This window comes from Perognathus longimembris, chromosome 9 (genome assembly GCF_023159225.1).
Source record: "Perognathus longimembris pacificus isolate PPM17 chromosome 9, ASM2315922v1, whole genome shotgun sequence".
In the NCBI taxonomy this organism is placed as follows: domain Eukaryota; kingdom Metazoa; phylum Chordata; class Mammalia; order Rodentia; family Heteromyidae; genus Perognathus; species Perognathus longimembris.
Window position 1 is genome coordinate 63,589,899 of NC_063169.1, and position 20,935 is coordinate 63,610,833.

At 41.8% G+C, this 20,935-nt stretch overlaps 1 protein-coding gene across 7 annotated transcripts in view; it reads left to right on the plus strand.

Annotated features, from left to right (window-relative positions):
• Esr1 (estrogen receptor 1) overlaps positions 1–20,935 on the plus strand; it is a 321,561-nt gene that overhangs the window by 134,452 nt on the left and 166,174 nt on the right. For all 7 annotated transcript variants that reach the window (XM_048354300.1, XM_048354303.1, XM_048354302.1 and 4 more), the window contains one exon: positions 16,249–16,365. In XM_048354300.1, coding sequence (XP_048210257.1) covers positions 16,249–16,365 — 117 coding nt within the window. The remainder of the gene's footprint in view (positions 1–16,248; positions 16,366–20,935) is intronic.

Below are 20,935 nucleotides of genomic sequence, written 5' to 3' on the forward strand. Positions count from 1 at the left end.
TCATCTTGAAGCAGGTGGGGGAAAAAATGAAAGCAATTGAACATCTTTTCTCATTTTACTTCCTCTCCTTCCTCTTTAACTGTCTTCCCCTCTTCTTGCCCTCCTTCCTCTCTTCCTCCGTTTTTATCCTCTCTTTTCCTCCTCCTTCTCTTCCTCCTAATTTCCTTCCTTCTGTCACCTCTTCTTACTGCACTAAGCATATAGCTCTGGCTTTAAGACATCATGGAGCCAGGAAACGCCCCCTTCACAGGAGGCTGATGCTCTGGAGGCCCTGAGCTTGGCCCTGCAAGGTGCAAGGACATGAGGGGGATCTTCACTGGGCTAATGGACTTCTGTGATCAGCTGCTTTTTTCTTACTGTAGAGCAGATGCAGAGGATTTTTAGAAGTTTAGCAAGTATCTTGGAAAGTTTGTGGGTTTCTTTGTGATTTTTCTTTCTAACGACGTTCAACTTTTTCCTATGACTCACACTTCTGAATCTCCTCCATCGATGCACATTTTAGTTTGGGGAGCCTCTCATTTTCATCTCCTCGAGAAAATAATTCATTCCTTCGCTTGTGCATAGTTCGCTTTGTCTGTGGTGAAAGGGGTGGGGAAAGAGATGAAATGAGGGGTGCAGGAAGTTGGGTGGACTTAGGGAGACAGAAAAGGCCATGGATAGTTGGCTGGTGTGGTGGGAGCCAGACCTTCCCAACATGGAAGCAACGGCTGCTTCGCTGACGAGAGGTGGCATGGATTAGGAAGTATGACCGGAAGTGTTCAGAATGGATTCGAAGGAGAGGAAGGTCCTTCTAAGATGTTGAGTTAGGGCAGGTGAAGAATTTTAAGCTGATGCTTGAAGACATTAAAAAGTGACATATTTGGGCCATCAAGCAATGGATTAGAAGAGCATTGCATCTGAAATGTGTTCTGTTCCACTCTCTCTCTTAATCCTTTCCAGTCTGATGTGTGTGTGTGTGTGTGTGTGTGTTTGTGTGTATTTTATCTCTGAATTAATCTCTTGTTTTCAATTGCTTCATTTTTTTCACTTAAGGAGTTCAGCTTTGCATTTTAAGCAGAAATAAGACCACTAGTATATCTGGTCTGATGCTTTCTTGTTTAGGATGACTCTTGCTTATGCAGAATCATACCTGAGCTGAGAAATCATTGTGATTTAGTTTCTGGTATGATGACATTGAGATACTTTATAGTATAGTTGAGATAAAAGTAGAAAGCCACGTCTGAATCACTTATCAAGAAATAGCAGGTTAGACTGATGTATTTCTATGAGACTTCTTCCTCTCTTCAACATTCTTTGTTTTAGTTACTAATTAAATGTGTTAGGCAGTTATGAAAAGGCATATGTTTCAGATTACAGTAGCATTCTTCTAAGAAATAATTTATAAGGAAACATTATATACTGTCTGCTTTGTCGCTGCTAGTATGGTGGCAGATGAAGAGGGGTTGGAAAAACTGGGCTTCACATTCATTAACCTTTCTCTTTCCCTTTCATTTGTCCTATTATGATACATGAAATAGCACGATCATTCTTCTGTGCATTTTCACATTTGTAATTTGTAAAATTGGATCATAGTTTGTTGCAGTTTATAAAATGCTGCTAACAAAGTGATTATAACATGAGAAATGACATGTCATAAATAAATTACCTCAGAAATATAGTTACCACCATTATGACTTATCACCTGTGTCATTTTAGAAAAATCATTTCATGTATTCATTAGAGCTTCTAGATTTTAGTGAGCAAAATCCAACTCTGACTGACTCTGGTGGATGAGGAAGGGGAAAAGAAAGGATGTTCATGAAAAATTAGTTAAATGTCCTGAAAAGCTGCAGACTGGATTGGTGCATAGGAACCAAGCACTTCTTACAGACAGAGCAGACTTACAGAGTCTCCTTTATTTTATTTTATTTTATTGCAACACTACTTGTTTTTGTAGAGCTTTCTTTCTTTTTTTTTTTTTTTAAGAATTTGAAATGTTTTCTTCTTGTTTTTTTTTGTCGGTTGTGAGGCTTGAACTCAGGGCTTAGGCACTGTCCTTGAGCTTCTTTGTGCTTAAGCTAGTGCTCTAACACTTGAGCCATGGCACCACTTCCTTCTGTAGAGCTTTATTCTAGCCTTTCCTCACTTAAATAATGGCAGTCCTGTTTAACTTGTATAGCATACAATTAGAAGTCACTATTTTTCAATTTACATTTGTTGAATGTGTGATTTGTTGACATACACTTTCTCATAAGGCAGGGAGAGTCTAACGTCCATTCAGCTTGCTATGTTTTTGACAGTGACAGAAAAAATAGAATCTTCTCTTTCTGGGAGAGCATTCCCCAGGAGAACAGGCTATGTTCCCGCACAAGCCTCACGTTTTTAGTAAATTTGAAAAAAGAAAGAAAGGGGAAAAAAAAGCCAAACTTCATAATGACCTTTATAATTGCTGCTTCAGAATGTGAGTTGGGAATGGTCCCAAATTATTAATCAGGAGAAAGCGAGTAGATTGCAAAGAAGTAATTATGCCAAATTCAACACATCTTGAGATGTATTTTGTTAAATAAAATTTAGCTACTCTTCCCTATTTGGAGTAGGAAGCAAATGAGAAAAATTCAGGTTGTGTGAAGCAGTAAACAGTGTATTCAGCAGTTTGGCTTAATCGTTTTTGGCTTCCTTTGATCATAGATGCTCATTGTCTTTGCAGTCCTTGAGTACAAGAGGCAAATACATTGTCTCTAAAGCCCAGAATTGAATGCGTGTCTAAATCACATCATCACCAAAGGTGCGTTAGGATGTTCACACTGGTCTTTGACAGAGTATAATGTGCAGTTGCTTTAAAATATATTTAGATGCATTTTGTTAAGAGGTTTGGATAAATTGCTATTTTTCTTACATTTTGTTTTTTGCTCGCTTTTCCAAGCATTAGAAGGGTTTCCAGCTCTGACAGCCTGATGCTGACTGCAATAGGTATTTTAGGGATAGGACCAAGAGTTTTACATGATTTCTACTCATCTGCGTGAATATAATCCTGCAAGTTAGAGAATGGGAAGAGAATTACTTAAGGGTAAACACATATCATTCAACTCCTCAGGAAATGATAAGTAATAATGGACTGGTTTGGGCGGGGTGGGAGGGTCATGTCTTTAGATCCTAGCAGGGGTGAGTTGGGCTAGTCTGAAAATTTAGCACTTCCTATTGATGATGGTGGACATTTAATAAGCACTTGCCCCACTCTAGGCTCGATCTATGTATTTATTTCTATGATTCATCTCATAAATCCCTGAGGTTAGTAAATCAGCACTCTAATGACTCACTCTCTGTGTTATAGGAAAGGAAACTAACAGATGTAAGAAACTAAAATCAAGGCTAAAGTCATGGTCCAAGCAGAAGAGTGCCTGTTTCACAAGCTATCAGACCTGACTTCAAACTCAAAACAAAACAATACTGAATCAATTAGTATGGCATGCGGTAGGATTCTTACCATCAGGCTGCGTCCCCTGTAGGAGCAAGTGCTTTTACAAGGGACCTACAGGTGAGGCCTGCCATCTGACTGGAGCTGGCGAAGTTGACAAGCAGGAGTCAAGATACAGACCTGTTCTTGTTCTTATGGCCAAAGAGCTGTTAGTACCCAACAGGTAGGGTGCAGGACCACGCCACAGGCCATATGGTATCCTGCCAAGTGTAGGGTGAAAGTCAAAGGTAAAGCCAGCCTCTTCAAAGAAGAGACCCAGGTCCCCGGGTGAGAAAGGCTTGGATCAGCTGAACGCAAAGAGCACCTGGCCCAGCTTGGACAAGTGGCAAGTCAGAGAGAGCTGCCCCTAGCTCTGTGACCCACTGGACCATAGCTTCCTGGAGCCTCTGCCTGCATTTTGCGGTTGTTTGTTCTTTATAGAAATATTTGGAGAGTGAAAAGCACAGGTCTCATGGAGACTTTTTCCTATTTTGTACAGAAGAATGGTGGCACTTTCTCTCGCTTAACAAGGTCCAGGTTGTTCTGTTTATTGCTGAAACTATGGGTGTCACAGCAGATGATGAGACAGTAGCAGAATCAGGAAAAGAAATGAAATGGTGGGTGCTAGGCCAGTGTCTATTTGCAAGTTTTCAAACATCCTTTTTCTTTGTTAATTATTTTTTTTAAGTAACAAATGATCATGCAAGATTCATTGTTATAGAGTAAAATGTGGCTGATGAGGAAAGTTTAACTCTTCTCTGGCCTTATCTAAAAATCCAACCACTCCTTCTCTTTTTCCCTCTTTCTTTTGTGTGAGTGTGTGTGTGTGTGTGTGTGGGCGTGTGTGTGTGTGAACTCAAGGCTTGTGTACTGTCTGTGAGCATTTTTGTTCAAGGCTAGAACTCTTATTATGACTGGAGCCACAGTTTCATGTCTTTTGGTGGTTACTTGGAGATAAGAGTCTCACGGACTTTCTTGACCAAGCTGACTTCAAACCTTGATCCTCAGATCTCAGCTTCCTGGGTGGCTAGGATTACTAGCACTTGGTTCAGTCTCTATTTCCTTTCTTTTCTTTTTCTTTTTTTGGCCAGTCCTGGGCCTTCGACTCAGGGCCTGAGCACTGTCCCTGGCTTCTTTTTGCTCAAGGCTAGCACTCTGCCACTTGAGCCACAGTTCTACTTCTGGCCGTTTTCTGTATATGTGGTGCTGGGGATTTGAATCCAGGGCTTCATGTATACAAGGCAAGCACTCTCGCCACTAGGCCATATTCCCAGCCCCCAGTCTCTATTTCTTCATAAGTAAATAGTGTTGATAGTGCTGACAATTTCTCCTGAGTTTTGCATACACACACATTTTGGTAGCATCAACATTATATTGTATGTATTATCTTGTGCCTAGCTATTTATTAAAAACTGGATCATGTAGGCTGTACCATATCTTCAGTCATGCCAGCATATGTAGCTCTATTCTTGTGTGTGTGTGTGTGTGTGTGTGTGTGTGTGTGTGTGTGTGTGCCAACACTGGGGCTTTAACTTGGGGCATGGGCTCTGTCTCTTATCTTTTTCACTTGTGCCCTAGCTACCGTCAACTTATTGGTGGTAAATTAGAGACACCCAGTTTTGTTTTGTTTTTTAACCTGGGCTTGCTTTGAACTATGATCTTCAGATCTCAGCCCCCTGAGTAGCTCAGATGACAAGCACGACTTAGCAGCCTTGCTTTTTCTTTTTTGCTGGCTGTCTTGTAGTCTATTATATGGAATAATCACTTTTGTGATTTTCTTTTTTTTGGTGAAAAGCTCCACATTTGACACATTGCTGAGGCTATTACTTCACTGGGCAACGTGGCCGACATGCTTAGAAGAGAGTTTACAAGGCTCCAGAGGCGTTACCTAGTCTTCTCAGGAACACATGGGGTCTAGATCTCAAAGAGAAATTCAGCTCGTCGAACGCTGTAGCATTTGTCATAATCTACTCATCTTCCTGAAATCTGGTGTAACTGCCTCACTCTCTTTGAAGATACTAGAATGTCCAATCTAGAGCCCCCGAGAAGCCAGGCAGCCAGGAAATGTGGGCCTCAGAAAAGAGAGAAAAGAAGGTATTTGAACTGAAAAGGCCTGAGGGCATGTTAATGCACAGCTGTAATCCCGGCTCTTCTGAAGGGAGGCAGGAGAATCCTAGCCTCAAACTGACCCCTGGGAAAGATGAGAAAACAAAGTTAAGGCCAAAGGACTGGGGCCATGGGTCATTGCTCAAGTGGTAAAACATCTGCCTAGTGAGCACAAGACCCTGAGTTAAACTCCAGGACCACCACTACCAAAAAAAAAAAGTGACCTTAGACTTACAGCTTTCCTCTAACTGACAAGGACCTGTGACCTGTAACCTCCATAGTACGTTCAGGTCACACACGTGGGCTCTTTGCTCTCTGGAAAAGGGAGGAAAAGTAGACTCTTGATTCTTTCTGGGCTCCTCTGTTTTTAGCAGTTAGAACAGGAAGTGAACAGAATGTGGGCTGAGTAGCTAAATGAGGTGGGTTTGCTTACCCACCGCCTTCCTTCCACTGAATGGAGGTCATCAAGATGTAGGGTCTCTGCAGTGCGCGTTGCAGAAGTCTCTCCCCTGACAGGAAAAGAAATTCTCCATGCTACTGGGAGTTCAACTGACCACCGTGCAAATAAGTGCGTGTAAATGCATAGGTTGGTTTGGTTTTATCCAGTAACTCTCCTATAACACATTGTTCAATGGCCAAAAAATAAGTGAAAACCAGTAGTCATTTAATTCTACTAATTGGGAAGAATTGTTATGTGAAGGTTGTAGTTTGCTTCCTTATTTTTGAAGTGGGAGAAGGCACACTTCCACACAGGAGATGACCAAACTCATGTTATGATGCGCTGGAGGAGCTTTCTGCCTGGTGAATCAGGAGCTCCTGACTCTTCTGTCATTGCTCTTATCAGGATGCCTGCAAGGAAATTTGCCTTGGAAGAAAGCTTGCGAGGGTTCCTGAGGATGGGTGAAATCCTTATTTAGCACCCAGAGGGTCAAAAGTCTACAAAAGAACATTGAGATCCAGCAGTTTGAGGATTAGTCATGTTCTAAACCACTCCAGAATTTGATTCAACATAGTCCTTGCTGTCCTTTCCTGAAGCATTGATGTGATCCAGAATTGCTAGGGTTGAAAAATGGATTTATTCATGATTATAGAGAAGCAGGCATAGGCTAAGCGGAGCCCTGCTCAGGGCCTCTGGGCTTTGTACTGTTGGTCTGACGAGACCATGTTCCTCTTCTTGATTTTGTTCAGCTTAGGGGTGAAAAAGATGAAAAAGTTTAAACTTATTTTTACTGTATTTAGTCACTATAGGTTGGGTTTTAATGGAGCCCCAAGTAGAAAAAAGAAAAATGTGAGGAACTTTCAGGGGAATCATTGAATAAAGCAAAGAAAGGGATCTAGAGGTGAGACAGATGTTACCTTGGCCACTGAAGTGACCACAGCAAGCTTCACTCTTCTTTTCTCTTTGTGTGATGTTTATCTGTTGTCCCAGAAAGAGCAATTTTACAAGGTCCCATTCTGGGCCAGCTGGAGTTAGTGGAGTTCCTAGAGGCCTTCCTCAAAGTGCCCCATTGTCTTCGGGGTGTCACAGCGAGATACTTGTCCCTGATTTCGTTCTGTTTTCCTCTCTTGCAGCTGTTGGTTTGATCATGTGCCAGGTACTTCAAACAATTGTGGTTTTTGCTGATGGATTGGAGTGGCCTGGACAACAAGAGGATTGTGTCATTGCCCTGGCCAAAAGTTCTAAAAGATTAGGGTTTTGTGAGGACAGAAGGAATTTCCTCTTCCCTTTCCATTTCAAAATACAACTTTCCAGGACAAGTTTTCTTTCCTAGAATTCCTTTTTTAATAAAAAAAAATCTTGTTTATAAAACGTACCAAGATACAAATAATTTTTTTTTCGTTGCACTTAAAATAGATAAATAAAATGCCAAATCGAAGAGTTGTTATCACGGATAAGATTAGCTAGAATTGACTCGTGTGAAGATATAATTTAGGATGCATTATTAAGGCATGCTGTTTTTATTTGCGTGCTATTATGTACCAATGAGGTTGTGAAATGATACGTTGAATGTCCTCACTGGATTTTTAGGAATGTGTTCACCAAAACAGCCAAATTTTATTTCATTTTCCTTGGCTCATTGCATTGGCTGTGAGTCAGAGAATATTCCCTTGAATATCTGAATAAAAATTTATTTTCAAACAGACTATTACCGTTATTCTTTCATAAATTTCTTGTTTATTCCCACCCTCCCACACGATATTTTGCTTTCCACTTTTCCATCCTATCAACAATTTATACTGGCATTATAAAGCAGATATTATTCTTGAGTGAAACCCTTGGCCTTGGGCAAAGTTGAACTTCCATGTATGAAGGTCGTTGGCCTGGATAAAGTTTCAGCCTCTAGAATGAAGAAGACCTTGGGGTCATACCCCAACCAATCTTTGCTTGTTTTGTTGCTTTGAGCAGCCTTGAAAATATTATTGCAATTTTTCATAGGGAAATGATGAATATAAATTCTTCTTGGTAAAGCTGCTTGGAGATTAGATGGAACAGTTTATGGATTATGCAGTGTCTGGCATACGTGCAGTGCCGAAGAAGGGTTGTCTTCTTACAGAGGGTGATCAGACAAAACCCCAAAAGTTCTCTAGGCAGAAAATGAGCACAAGTATGAAAGTGACAAATAAGAAGAACAACATTCCCTCCTTAAGTCATATATTGCTTGTTTGTATATCAGTATGTAGAAAATTCACCAGCGTGTGTGTGTGTGTGTGTGCGTGTGTGTGTGCGTGTGTGTGTGTGTGTCTAACTCAGGGCCCAGCTAATATTAGGGAAGTGCCCTACTACCAGGCTGCATCCTGAGCTCTGTTTTTGTCTAGGCAGTCTCCCTACTGGAACTCAGGTTGACCTTGAACTCACCCTGTAGCCAAGGCTGGCCTTGAAGTCTAGATCCTCTTGCCTCCACCTTCTCAGCGTTCACTGTTCAGAAGGTTTCTTAAATCCTCTGGTGGATGTGACATTGTCTCATAGATTAAGCTTCTGAATCATGTTGTAACACGTTTCTAACACCTTAGTGCGATAGCATAGATGGTTCCGGGCCTAAGGACGGACGAGTACACCCGGTTCCTAACTCAACGTGGCAACGTGAAGCATATTCATACTCGCAGCTCCATCCGTGTTTCGCAGGCTAGCGCTGATGCAGGGTGAGGGTGTTTCTCAACACTGGGTGTTGGGAGCGCGCTGAAGCTTCAGGAAGCCATCTATGCTTAAGGGGGGGCAGCTGAGAATCTATGACGGTTGTGTGGTGCTAAGCTAGAACGTTTGGCAGTTTGTTAAATGAATCTTCGGCTTAGGATATTTTTAAATGATGACAAGTTTATTGAGGTCCTCGTAAGTTCCACACCACGGATCGCCTCTCTCTCCTTGATAAACCACATCATAGATTTCCTTTGCTCAAATATGCATAGGATCCTCTGCTTTCCCATCGAATTTAAAGCTGCATAAACACTTTCTATAAATGTATTCATACTTACATGTGAAAACGAATCCTAATTTAATTTTTTACATGGTAACTTAAAGTGTACACTTCCCATTATTTCAGATTCTCATAAGCTTGTTAGTTTTATGCAACAAGTGAGTTTACTCAAGAGAGTGTGAAGTGGCCCAACTTTATTGATGTTAGCTAAATTTATGTATCAGTCAAGTATAAGAAAAAAAGACTGAAAATAAAAGATTATTTTGTTGAAACTCTCCAGTGAGTCTTTGGACAGCATTAGCTACCACTGGTTTTTATTTGACGTGCTGATAGTTTAACATTGAAGAGTTAAGTTGTCTTTTGAGGATTCATTTATATTTACATGCTTTAAAATATTAACAGTAACCGAATTCTCATGTGCTGTATAAATGCTAAGTATTTTTTCTTTTGTGGTGTAAAACTTTCCCCTAGTTTTTATATTTAGCCTTTTGCCTAATCTCATGAAAACATTCTTGATTTTATATATGCGTTTTTAGTGAGCTTATGTGTAAAAGTTGTAAAATAAGAGTCAATGTTATGCATTTTGAAGTCTTTTCATGAGTAAAATATGTTTGTATCTGGTGAGCTATATATAGAACACTTTGAATGTGTCAACGGGGTAGTTAGAAAGCACAATTTAAACACAATTTACAATTCCCTATAGTCAGATGTAATAAGAAATGTAATCATAATAAGAAATGTAATCTATATAACATACATCTACCACAGACCTACATTATTGAGGCAAACTGATCTTTACGTTCAGGAGTTGTGGTTGAAGCAAATGTCTTTAATGTCTTGTGTACAGCCCTTGAACTTTCAGCCTCTCCTATAAAATGATTCATTTATTGAGCAGTCTGTATATTTTACATGCAACAAACCCTTCAATCAAGTTCTGCCTTTTTCACAACCAGTCCTCTGATATTTATGAGTATTTAAATTTTCTCTGAGAAATGATAACAGGCCTATTTTATTTACAGCTAAGCATGCTCTCTGGTGGCGGTAATTACAGTGAGGATGAATTGAGGAAGGTGGTAATGTTGTAGGATTTGATGAAGTCATGAAGTTAAAACATCCCACATAAAGAACTTGCTATTAGTGAAACTAGCTATATTAACCAGAATGTTAGAGGGATATGTTAGTTAACTTTTGGTTATTGTTTGTTACAAAATACCAGAAGTAATAAACTTAAAAAAGCAGGAAGACTCAGCAAGGCACTGGAGGCTTATCCCTGTAATCCTAGCAACTCAGCAAGCTGAGATTGGGGATCTTGGTTTAAAGCCAGCAAGGATAGAAAAGTTCCCATGAGACCATTTTTTTTTTCCAGTCCTGGGGCTTGAACTCAGGGTCAGCACCTAGGCTCTGTCCCTGAACTTAAGCCACAGCACCACTTCCTGCCTTTTCTGGGTAGTTTATTGGCCATAAGAGTATTGTGGACTTTCTTGCCTGGGCTGGCTTCGAACCACGATCCTTAGATCTCATGAGTAGCTAGGATCACAGCTGTGAGGCACCAGTGATGGAGCTGTGGCTCAAAGTGGTAGAGCCCTGGCCTTGAACAAAAGAGCCCAGGGACAGTGCCCAGGTCCCAACTTCAAGCCTCACAAACAACAGCAAAAGTAGGAAGACCCAGAATTTCAGAGGTTCCAGTCCATGGCAGTTGGTCATTAACTGTGGGGCCTCGGGTAGGGCTGCACACCAGGGCAGGAATGTGGAGGAAACTGCTCACGTCATGACAGGAATCACAGGGAAAGTGCCAGGAAGGGGCCAGGGGCCTCAAAACCCCCTTCTTCACAACCTAACTTCCTTCTGGTCGGTTTCACCTCTTAAGGGTTCATCACCTTCAAAAAGTATCATGAATGTTGGGAACCAAGCCTTTAACGCGAAGCCCTTTGGGGCACGGTTCTTCAGATCATAGCAGAAATTCTCTTTTAGTTCAGGAACAAACTTCTATAAAGAATAGGCTGATATTTTGAGAGAGCATAGCATAGAGTCATAATAGAAAATCAAAATCAGAAAGGCCATAAACTAGAAATTGTGACATTGATCAGGATATATTGTACGCATAAATTGTTAGATAGCAACTCCTTTGTACAACTACTTAAATATTAAAAAAATACACAGAAAAAACACACCAATAAAGAAATTGTAGTGAAGCAAAATCAGGAATAACACACAACTTAATGTATCACTCCTTAGCTCTTGTCATTTGTAAAGCGTGTGCTCATTTCTGGCCCAACCAGCATTGAAGAGCAGCCTCCGCTTTCTCTTGGCTGCTCTTTGCCCCCCATAGGGCCGAGTCTTGCTGTCACAGATCTGGGTTTTTGGGGTCTACAATGTCTTTGTTCCATTAACTAACAGACTTAGGATGTCCCGCCATGTCCGGAGAATATGCTGGGTGGTGGAGGATGAGACACCTATTGTCCCTCTCGTGCCAGGACTAAACATGTCTGGGAATTGAGATAAACAATTACAAGCTAGTGTGGCAAGTGCTATTCTAGACATGAAGGGGCGGAATTGTTACTTAGCATGGCGAACTGGAAAGCCGAGGAGGAGTCCCTTGGGCCAAATGTAGGGAAAGTGTCTTTCCACGATAAAGAACATCCTGTGCAGACTCCTAGGACTGAGATGGAGCCTGGCCTATTTGGACGGGAGCCATAGCTAGAATTTGGGCAAGACCCGGAGATGACAGAGAAAGACTTAGGATTTAGGAAGCGTTTAGTAAGCTGTGTCTGGACATTTAGATTTTATCCATGGGGTATTGTGACACCTCAAGGTATGAAATCAGCTCAGTGACATGCTGGGTGTGATTTCAGAATCACCTCTCTGGAAACACCAGCTCCCTAGGGTGGTCATTGTAGTGGGTGGCGGTGACAGTTCAGGTGGAAGAAGCCATGAGCACTCATGGTGACAGTAAGTCCAAGACAAAGTGGGCTTGCTTTGAAAAAGAATTAAAAAGGTAAATGCTGCAGTCCCCCTCATCTCTCTTTCTGTCTCCCTTTCTGTCTCCTTTTTCTTCCTTTTCTTCATCCTCTTTTCCCTTCCTCCTCCTCTTCCTGTTTCTTCTTCTTTTCCTTCTGCTTCTCCCTCTCTCCCTTCCTCCCCTCTCCCTTCTCCCCTTCTTCCTTTTCTCCCTCTCAGTGTCTCACTTCCTGGTGAGACAGCAAGAAAGGGCAGATGGTGTTGATATTCGTTTTGAGTCTCTAGATAGGGGCTAATGTTTATTTTTTTCTATGAACCAGTGTAGACTTTCTGAGTGGTGATAACAAAGATAAAAAATGGCAGCCCATGAAAGAGGGGAGAAAGAGTGAAAAAAAGAATACAATTCTGGAGGAAGGAATCTCAGAGATAGTAAAGGAAAGTTAATTCCAGTGTGAATCCTGTTTGCCAGGACCTGGGTTCACCTTCCCATCATTCCTTGCAGCCGTTTCCTTGCAGCTCCTTTTCTTTCTGGTTGTTTCACTTGCTTCTGGCCCCTTCTGTGTTTGATTATTCAAACTGGTTTCCCCTCAAAACATGCTTATTTTCATATTTATTTATATTTATCTCAGGGGGGCATGTCTGTGTCTCTCTGTGTATATCTGTCTGTCTGTCTGTCTGTGGTATGGGAGATTGAACCTAGGGCCTTGCACACCAGATAAACCATGCCTGCACCATTGAGCTATCTATTGAGCCTCTATTTTTCTTTTTTGGTGGGAAAGAAAATCATGATGATTGGTTTTCAAACTGTCCACCCAAATGTCATTTCACATCTTAGGGTTAGGGTGTGTGTGTGTGTGTGTGTGTGTGTGTGTGTGTGTGTGTGTGTGTGTATACAGGTACTGGGGTTTAAAATCAAGGCCTCATATGGCATTTTCACTCTACTACATGATCCACATATCCACTTCTGGCCTTTTGCTGGTTAATTAGAGATAAGAGTCTCACTGACTTTTCTCTCTGTGTTGGCTTTGAACCATGATCTTCAGATCTTAGCTTCTGAGTAGCTAGGATTACAGGTGTGAGCTGCCAGTGCCTGGCCACATCTTAGTTTTGGGTTTTCTACTTTTCATTCAAGAGTTTGCAGAGGGAACTTTTGGGCCAATCTTGTCACAGGCATGTGTAATCTTTCTCCTCCATAAAAGCCCCATATCTTTTTCTATTACAAAAAAGTGGAGTGAGTTTTATTTGTAGAGTTTAAATGCATCATTTTCACAAGACCAAGTAATGAAATTTAAAGAAGAGTTTCTTAAAACACCCAAAATCAATGTTTTTGATAACAAACGCTACCAAGTTATACTCACTAAAGTAAACAAACCAACAACAAAAAGCCTACTTTACTCTGGTTTTTTTTTTTTAATATAAGTCAAAGACAAGTGGTTAATGGCATTTAATTAAGAGGTACTTGCTTTCATTGTAGGTATCAAATATGTACTTGATAAAGTTTTTTCTTGTCAGTGTATGTACTCAACACTTTAATGTTTTTGGATAGGGGAAAACCTAGCTTTGTCACATAAGTTTTGCATTATGAACAGGATTCTGTTGTACCTCTATTTTTGCTTTTGTTAGGGGATGAATTGAATTTCATAAAGCCAATGTATTTTATGTATTGGACATGTTAGTTCAAGAATTTCATATGGTTCTATAAAGATAAGCATCTACTAGTGAATGGCCAATCCAAACAGAAGATTCAGCCAATTGGCCCATGACCCAATTCATCCTCCCATCTTCTTTCTGGTTTGCAAAACACCTGGCTTTGTGAAGAGAATATGATTCCCAAAAGTGATTTGAGCATTTCCTAAATATTCTTTTCTGTGATTTGGTGGAAGCTGTCTCTTTGCAAGCACAGACGTGCTTTTCCTCCTAAGTTCTATAGAAGACCAAACACAAACCATTTCCTTGGGTATCAAAGTTTGTACCTGCTCACTTAAATTTAGTTTGTTGGGTTCTATTGTTTCCTTGGTTTGTCCTATTGATGAGAAAGTTCTCAGAATAATAACTGTTTCTAGATAGGTGAGGTAGATCTCTTGCCAGAGATCTGAGTTTCTAACTCTGCTGACTGGCTTGCTGGCCTCTATCATAAGGTTGAAGAATAATTTGACTTGAAGCCTATTTTGAGCCACGACTTTTGTAATGTATATTCGAAGATGGAGAACCAAGTTGTATGAGGCCAGCATTTATTTCTCCTCTGGTCCCCACGTCACCCTATTCTCACTGGGGCTGATCCTTGAGTGGAATGCAGAACGAAGGACTCGGTATTAAAAAACATTTCATCTCATTTCATCGCATGCCACATCTTGCCCCGAGTCAGTGGTCAGATAGAGACCCGAGCAGGCAGTGAGAATCAAAATGGGGAATAAATTCCATTTTGTTTATTTATTTAATTTATGTGGAGCAAATGAGAAATGTTTGAAATGGCACATGCCATTTTCTTTTATTTTTTAGTCTCAACTCAGGATTTTGTCCTAAGGTATGCATCAATTGAGAGCTACAAAAATAGACTTCTTTATAAAAGAATGCCGGTGCTTACTAATTTATGAAGTTCAATGTTCTACAGACTAGTCTTTTTGTAGATGGGGACAGAATGGACTCAGGGCCTCAGGGTTGCTAAGCAGGTGCTGTTCCACTCAAGCCACGCCTCCAGTCCTTGAGTAACACCTTTAGTCCCAGGATTTTTTTGTGTGTGTGTGATAGATTAGAAAGTGGAAATGAGGGACCTGGCTACGTGAGCTTCCCCTCTGGTCCTAGTTCTTTGGGTGGTGGTGACAGGAGGATCACACTACGAGGCCAGCCCAGGCAAAAGCATGAGATGATGTGAAAAAACAAATGAACGCAAAAATGACTTCGACTACGGCTCAAGAGGCAGGCGGGGTTGTCTGGCAAGTACAGCAATGACAACGAAAGTGAGATGACGTCTACCTCTTAGGGTGGAGCCTTCCTGAGGGCAATGGATAGGTACCCCTGGGGTAACACGGGAGCATTGCAGTGTGACCTGGGCTGGAAATATGGGATGAAGTTGACACACACGTGGTCAGTAAGCTCACAGACGCTGATTCTGTGGCACAATCGAGGTGGGAAAAAAACCCACCATGGGGTGAGCCCAGAGGGAGCGGAAGGAATCGAAGCCCCTTGCACGGCCCAGCCAGGAAGGAGAGTGGAATGTAAGGTGCAGGGAGAGCGAGGTGACGAGCTTGCACGTGGGAAAGGACCACGCCGCGGAAGCCCTGGAAAGAGAGAAGGGAACGTGGCCTCAAAATCAGATGGCAGCCACCAAGAGCTTACCCCATCCACAACACTGTGTAAACCCTCGGTGTGTACGGCCTGTTACTGTCGTGGGTTAATGCCACTTGAAGAGAGAGTGAAGGGGAGGAAAGTGAGCCCTATCATCTGGAATGCCGTGGAATAATCTCCCACCCTGCTGCCATCCCATCCTCTACGGGCTTGGATTTAGATAGCCTGTGCTTCATTCCAATGTTGAACCAAGATTTGTGTGTGTGTGTGCGTGCGTGCGTGTGCATGCGTGTGCGTGTGTACTGGGGCTTCAACTCAGGACCCGAGTGCTGTGCCTTAGCTTTTCACTCAAGACTGGTTTGGGCCACAATTGTATATCCAGCTTTTTAGTGACTCATTGGCGATAAGAATCTCAGAGACTTTCTTACCCAGGCTGGTTTTGAACTGTGATCCTAAGCCTCTCCTGACTAGCTAGAATTACAGGTGTGAGCCACCAGCTCCTAGCTTAAATATCTAAGTAAGATTCTTTAATGTATAATTTAAGAAAGGGCCACTTGGCAACTCTCTATCTGAAGGTTTGATTTCTAAGAGTACTGAAAATCTCAGTGAGTGGCCTTGGTGCAAAAACCAAACCAAACCAAACCAAACCCCCAAAGCTTATCTATGGAAAAACCTTGAACTTGTGAGCTCATATAAACATCGTGCTGAGGGCTGGGGTGTGGCTTCGTACTTGCCTATTGTGTAGGAGGTCCTGGGTACTATCCCCGGGCCCCGGCAGGGGTGTGGGGGTGGCGGGAGATGAAACCTAGGCCATACGAATGGGAGATGATTTCCCCCAACGAACTCCAAGGGATGGGTTGAGGTGGAAATGAAGTGTAGCAGAGATTTTGTTTACTCCGAGCAGACAGAAAAGGACAGATGGAAGTAGCAGCTTTGCTGGGCCCCTCCTGGTATGGCATGTACACAGACTTCAGCATTTTTCCCTGGAGATCTTGGCCAGCTGAGTTTCCTAAAAACGAAACCAAATTAATACTGTCCTCTTGTTTTCACTAGGGCATAATGACTACATGTGTCCTGCAACCAATCAGTGCACCATTGACAAGAACAGGAGGAAGAGCTGCCAGGCTTGCCGGCTCCGAAAGTGCTATGAAGTGGGGATGATGAAAGGAGGTAGGCACACCGACCGGGGGTCAAGGGTGGTAGGAGGGTATGGGGGGGGGAGGGTTGGTTGGGCCACTAATGATGATGTCCATACTGCGCCTGGCTATTGCTATCCAGGGATGGCTCTTGCCACTTTATATAACGACTACTGAACATTTGCTCTCGTCGAAGTCATGTATTTTTTTTCCCTATTCTTATTTTCCTTGGAAATAAAATGCATTTTCCTGCTATGACCCATTTTATGGATGGATTGATGGTACTGAGACTGGGGCTTGAACTCGGGGTCTTGGGCTCTCGCTTGGCGTTTCCACTCAGAGAGGACTCTCAGCCATTTGAGCCACGCTTCGACTTCCAGCTTGTTGCTGGTTCATTGGAGATCGGAGTTTCGTGGATGTTCTTGCCCTGCCTGGCTTTGAGTTATGACCCTCAGATTGTAGCCTCCTGAGCAGCTAGGATTACGGGCAGGAGCCACCAGTATTCGGTGATGCATTTTATTGTTTTACATTGGAAGCCACTGGAACTGGAAATTCGAACACGCCATTTTGTGTTTTATATTCTCAGTGTAAATATATTTTAAATCAGAGGTGCGAGGGAGGTAGTGGAAGGAAAGGAAGGCTGCTCGATGCATGATTCTGGAGATCCTTTTCAGGGAGCATTATATTTCTAATGTTTGAGAATGACACCTGGAGACAAACTTCCATTCAGTTGAAACTTGTATGTGATGAGCGAAGTGGCCAATTTACAGCTCTGGGCTATCTTTGCATACCTGAGGGAATTTGAACTTAGGTGCTTTGCGGAGGGGGACCTCCTATAGTTTGTGGGTCTCGTGGTGCTGGGGGCAGAGGAATGAGTCTTGGTCTCCAGTGTGTCCTGAAACCCTCTGCATCTGGGACCACCTGCTCGTCTTGGTGAGTGTGGCTTCCTGCCTCCTCTTCTCCTGCAGTCCTCTAGTTTTCTTGTATAGGAATCTAGAATGCAGGTGTGGGATTGTCAGGTGTTCCTCCCATGTGGTTTCCTGATTGGCGAATTTGTATTCTTGGGATCTTACTTTGAGGAGCATTGCTTCTCCTACTCTTGGGTGGACCTCGACACAGCATGGGACAAAAGTAGGCACTGTGTAATTCAAGACAAGTCCCAGACACTCATAGTCCTGTACGAGAGAGAAGGGGCTGATAAGCACACTGCCTGCCCATTGTCCTCGGAGAAGCTTCCACAATCTTTGGGGGTGAGCTTAGGAAAACTGAGTTGCAATGAAAAAGAATAGTGATTTCGCCAATAGAGGCTAGCTAACTTTGAACTCATTTATCCCTGGATGAAGGGGGTAGGAGATCAGGGCAGATCAGGGTTGTGGTGAAGGATGCCTTCCTTCGGTGGGCCGGCTGAGACTTGGATTGCACTGACTGGAATGAACGCTCTCACTGCAGAGATGCCATGCCGAGCTCCCGTATTGCTCGAGATCTTACTACACTTCTAGGACATCTGAAAAAGCAGCTTTAATTCAAAGGGTGATTGATTCCAAGAACTGAACAGCCACATTCAGAAAATGACACCTTGAGTCAGAAATGGATTAAATATTTAAGAAATTCATCTTGCTTTGTACGGTTGGGAAATTAGTCAGGCTTAATTAAACTCACAAAAAGCTTCTCAAGGTAATTTGATAAGTGACAGGAATATAACAGCTACTTAAGAAAAGTTGAATTTGAAACAGGGGAGTCCAAATTTAATATTGTTCTTTGGCAGTTGTAAGTAGAGAATGAAGAGCTTCATCCTTTCTGAAGAATGCAAATGGCCAACTTATGAATATGTCTAGAACATATTTTTTAATTCTTTTTGTTCCTCATTTGCATCCAGATGCTGTCTGGCTACATAAATATAAATTATGAATCCTCATCTTCAACCTAACAAAAATTCTTATTTGTAAAGGCATTAGCTAAAATCTTCTTACTATTTTCAAATAAGACTAGACAATTTGGCTGTACAGGGCCAGTCTGTGCATGCATGTACTTGCTCATGTATATTTATGACTACAAGATACAGCGCTGTATTTGTTTTCTGGGCCTGCCATATGAAATACTACACACTGGGTGGCTTAAATAACAAAAATTAATTTTCTCCTATTACTGGAGGCTGGAAGTCTAAGGTCAAGGCAGCAGGAAATTCATTTGCTGCTGGAGGCCCTCTTTCCTAGGCCTGAGCTGTCCTTATATAACCTGTCCTCTTCCCACACATGCCTGCTCTCTTTTCTTCTTCTTCTAAGGACGGTAGTCCTATTGCATTACAATGAGCCCTTGTGATTTCATGTAGCCTCAATTATCTCCATAGGTGCTACCACAGATTGGATGACTTTCTAACCCAGATCAGTTTTCTCCTGGCTATAGGGGCTCCAGGCCCCCAGTAGTTGGGGGGCAGTTGGGGTCTCTCCTGAGGCCTTGCTCCTCAGCTTGTAGTTTGCTATCTTTTTCTTGTCCTTGCACAACCTTTCCTCACACACTCCTGGTGTCACTTCCTCTATTTAGAAAGACACCACACATATTGGATGAAGGCCCTACCCTCATGACCTTGATTCCTCTTAATTACTTCTTTAAAAGGCCCTGGCTCATGAGAGAGTATCACTCTGAAATCTTGGAGTTCCAGTTTCTGCTTACGAATTTTACAGGTATACTATGCAGTACAGAATAATACCAGTACAGAATAATATGGCATTGAGATCACTCAGTGGTTATTTAGTATCTATCTACAAATAATGAAAACATTGTCTTTCTGGCAAAGCTTATATATGTACATTTGTTTAGAGTCAAGCTGTGTCACAAAACTGTAGCCTATGAAGACATTTTATTTTTATCATTTGTGTAAAGTGCTTTGCATAAAGCACTATAATTTATTGTATTTTCTATAACATGATACATACATACACTTATAACACTATATATAACAACATAGAAATCTCACTGGATTAAGATTTAATTTACAAATGGAAGTACAATCATAACTATAAAATTTGAAGTTGTAAAAAGAAAACGGTGACCTAGCAAATGTTTATATTTTCTACATGATTCCACAGTGGTCCAGTTTTCTCACCAGGTGAAAAGTCAGGATACTTAATTTCAACTATAACCTAAAAAGCTTAGATTTAGAAAAAAAAAAGTCAGCATTTCTTCAGCCCAGCCAAAGAGATATGATCTCAAGTTCCAAGAGTACATTATATATCTACCTGAAGAGACCCTTGTAATCAGTTAAAATGGCTGGTCTCCCTGAAAAGCCCATCATTATTGGATGTGATGTGAGCTGTGGGAACTCAGTGAGATGCAGGAATTCGTATGTGCCCGGGGTATCATGTTCATATCTTAGTACATAAGATGATCTCCCCCCTCCCCCTGCCCTCTCGGTTGCTTTTTCCTTCTTCTTCAGCTTCCCTCCTCTTCAATCTTAGGCTACAAATGGGAAGTCTCCATTCAGGAGGATCCTCCCTGCTCCCTGACAGTAGGTCAGATCCGATATTCTAGCTTCAGAGCAAACAGCTTTCCTCAGAGATCCAGTCACTGTTACGAGTTGCTCACAGTCTGTCTTCCTGGAGAGTTTATAAACTCCACGGAAACAGTCTGCAAGTCTCTCTGTCCTATTGACCAGTTTATCCGTGAACATGCTTAAGCATACTCCAGTGAGGCATCGAGGGTATATTGTATTTGTGAACAATAAATAAATGGGATTTACTTATTTATATGGAGAGAAAGAGGATAAAGGTCACAAATAAGATTGTCATATAAGAATATGAATGAAACATTCTTTCCATCCACCCTGTGATAACACCAAGAGGCCATTTTGCATGGAAAGTGGTAAATGAAAATCCAGAAGAGAAGTTGAGGCTTGACTGGGTTAGAAGATATCTCTAGTAATGAAATCCAGGTACCAAGTCCATAGCTTCAGTCAATTACTCCTGAGTTTAGTTTAACCCAGTAAATTACCCAAACCATATATCTCCCAAGGTGTGTGTGTGTGTGTGTATACATATATATGTATACACACACATATATGACATCCTGCATCATATATGATACCATAGGCATGGTATTGGTATCACATATGTGATATCATTTACATAATATATATACCAGTGGATGTATATCATATATACATATGATATGTATTCATGATATACATGTATGTATTTCATATGTATATATACATATACATATATACACATATATTATTGGCTATGAATTGGGTATTAGTTAATGGGGAAGGGGAAGATTTCAGATGCGAAATTCTGAGCATCTTCTCAGAGCTGCTGAGCAACTCCATTAGAGGCACTATTCTTTTTTTTTTTTTTTTGCCAGTCCTGGGGCTTGGACTCAGGGCCTGAGCACCATCCCTGGCCTCCTTCTGCTCAAGGCTAGCACTCTGCCACTTGAGCCACAGCGCCACTTCTGGCCATTTTCTGCCTATGTGGTGCTGGGGAATCAAACCCAGGGCCTCATGTATATGAGGCAGGCACTCTTGCCACTAGGCCATATCCCCAGCCCAGAGGCACTATTCTTAGATGTAAGGGAACATAAACCATTTCCACTCAGCCAGTGTGTTT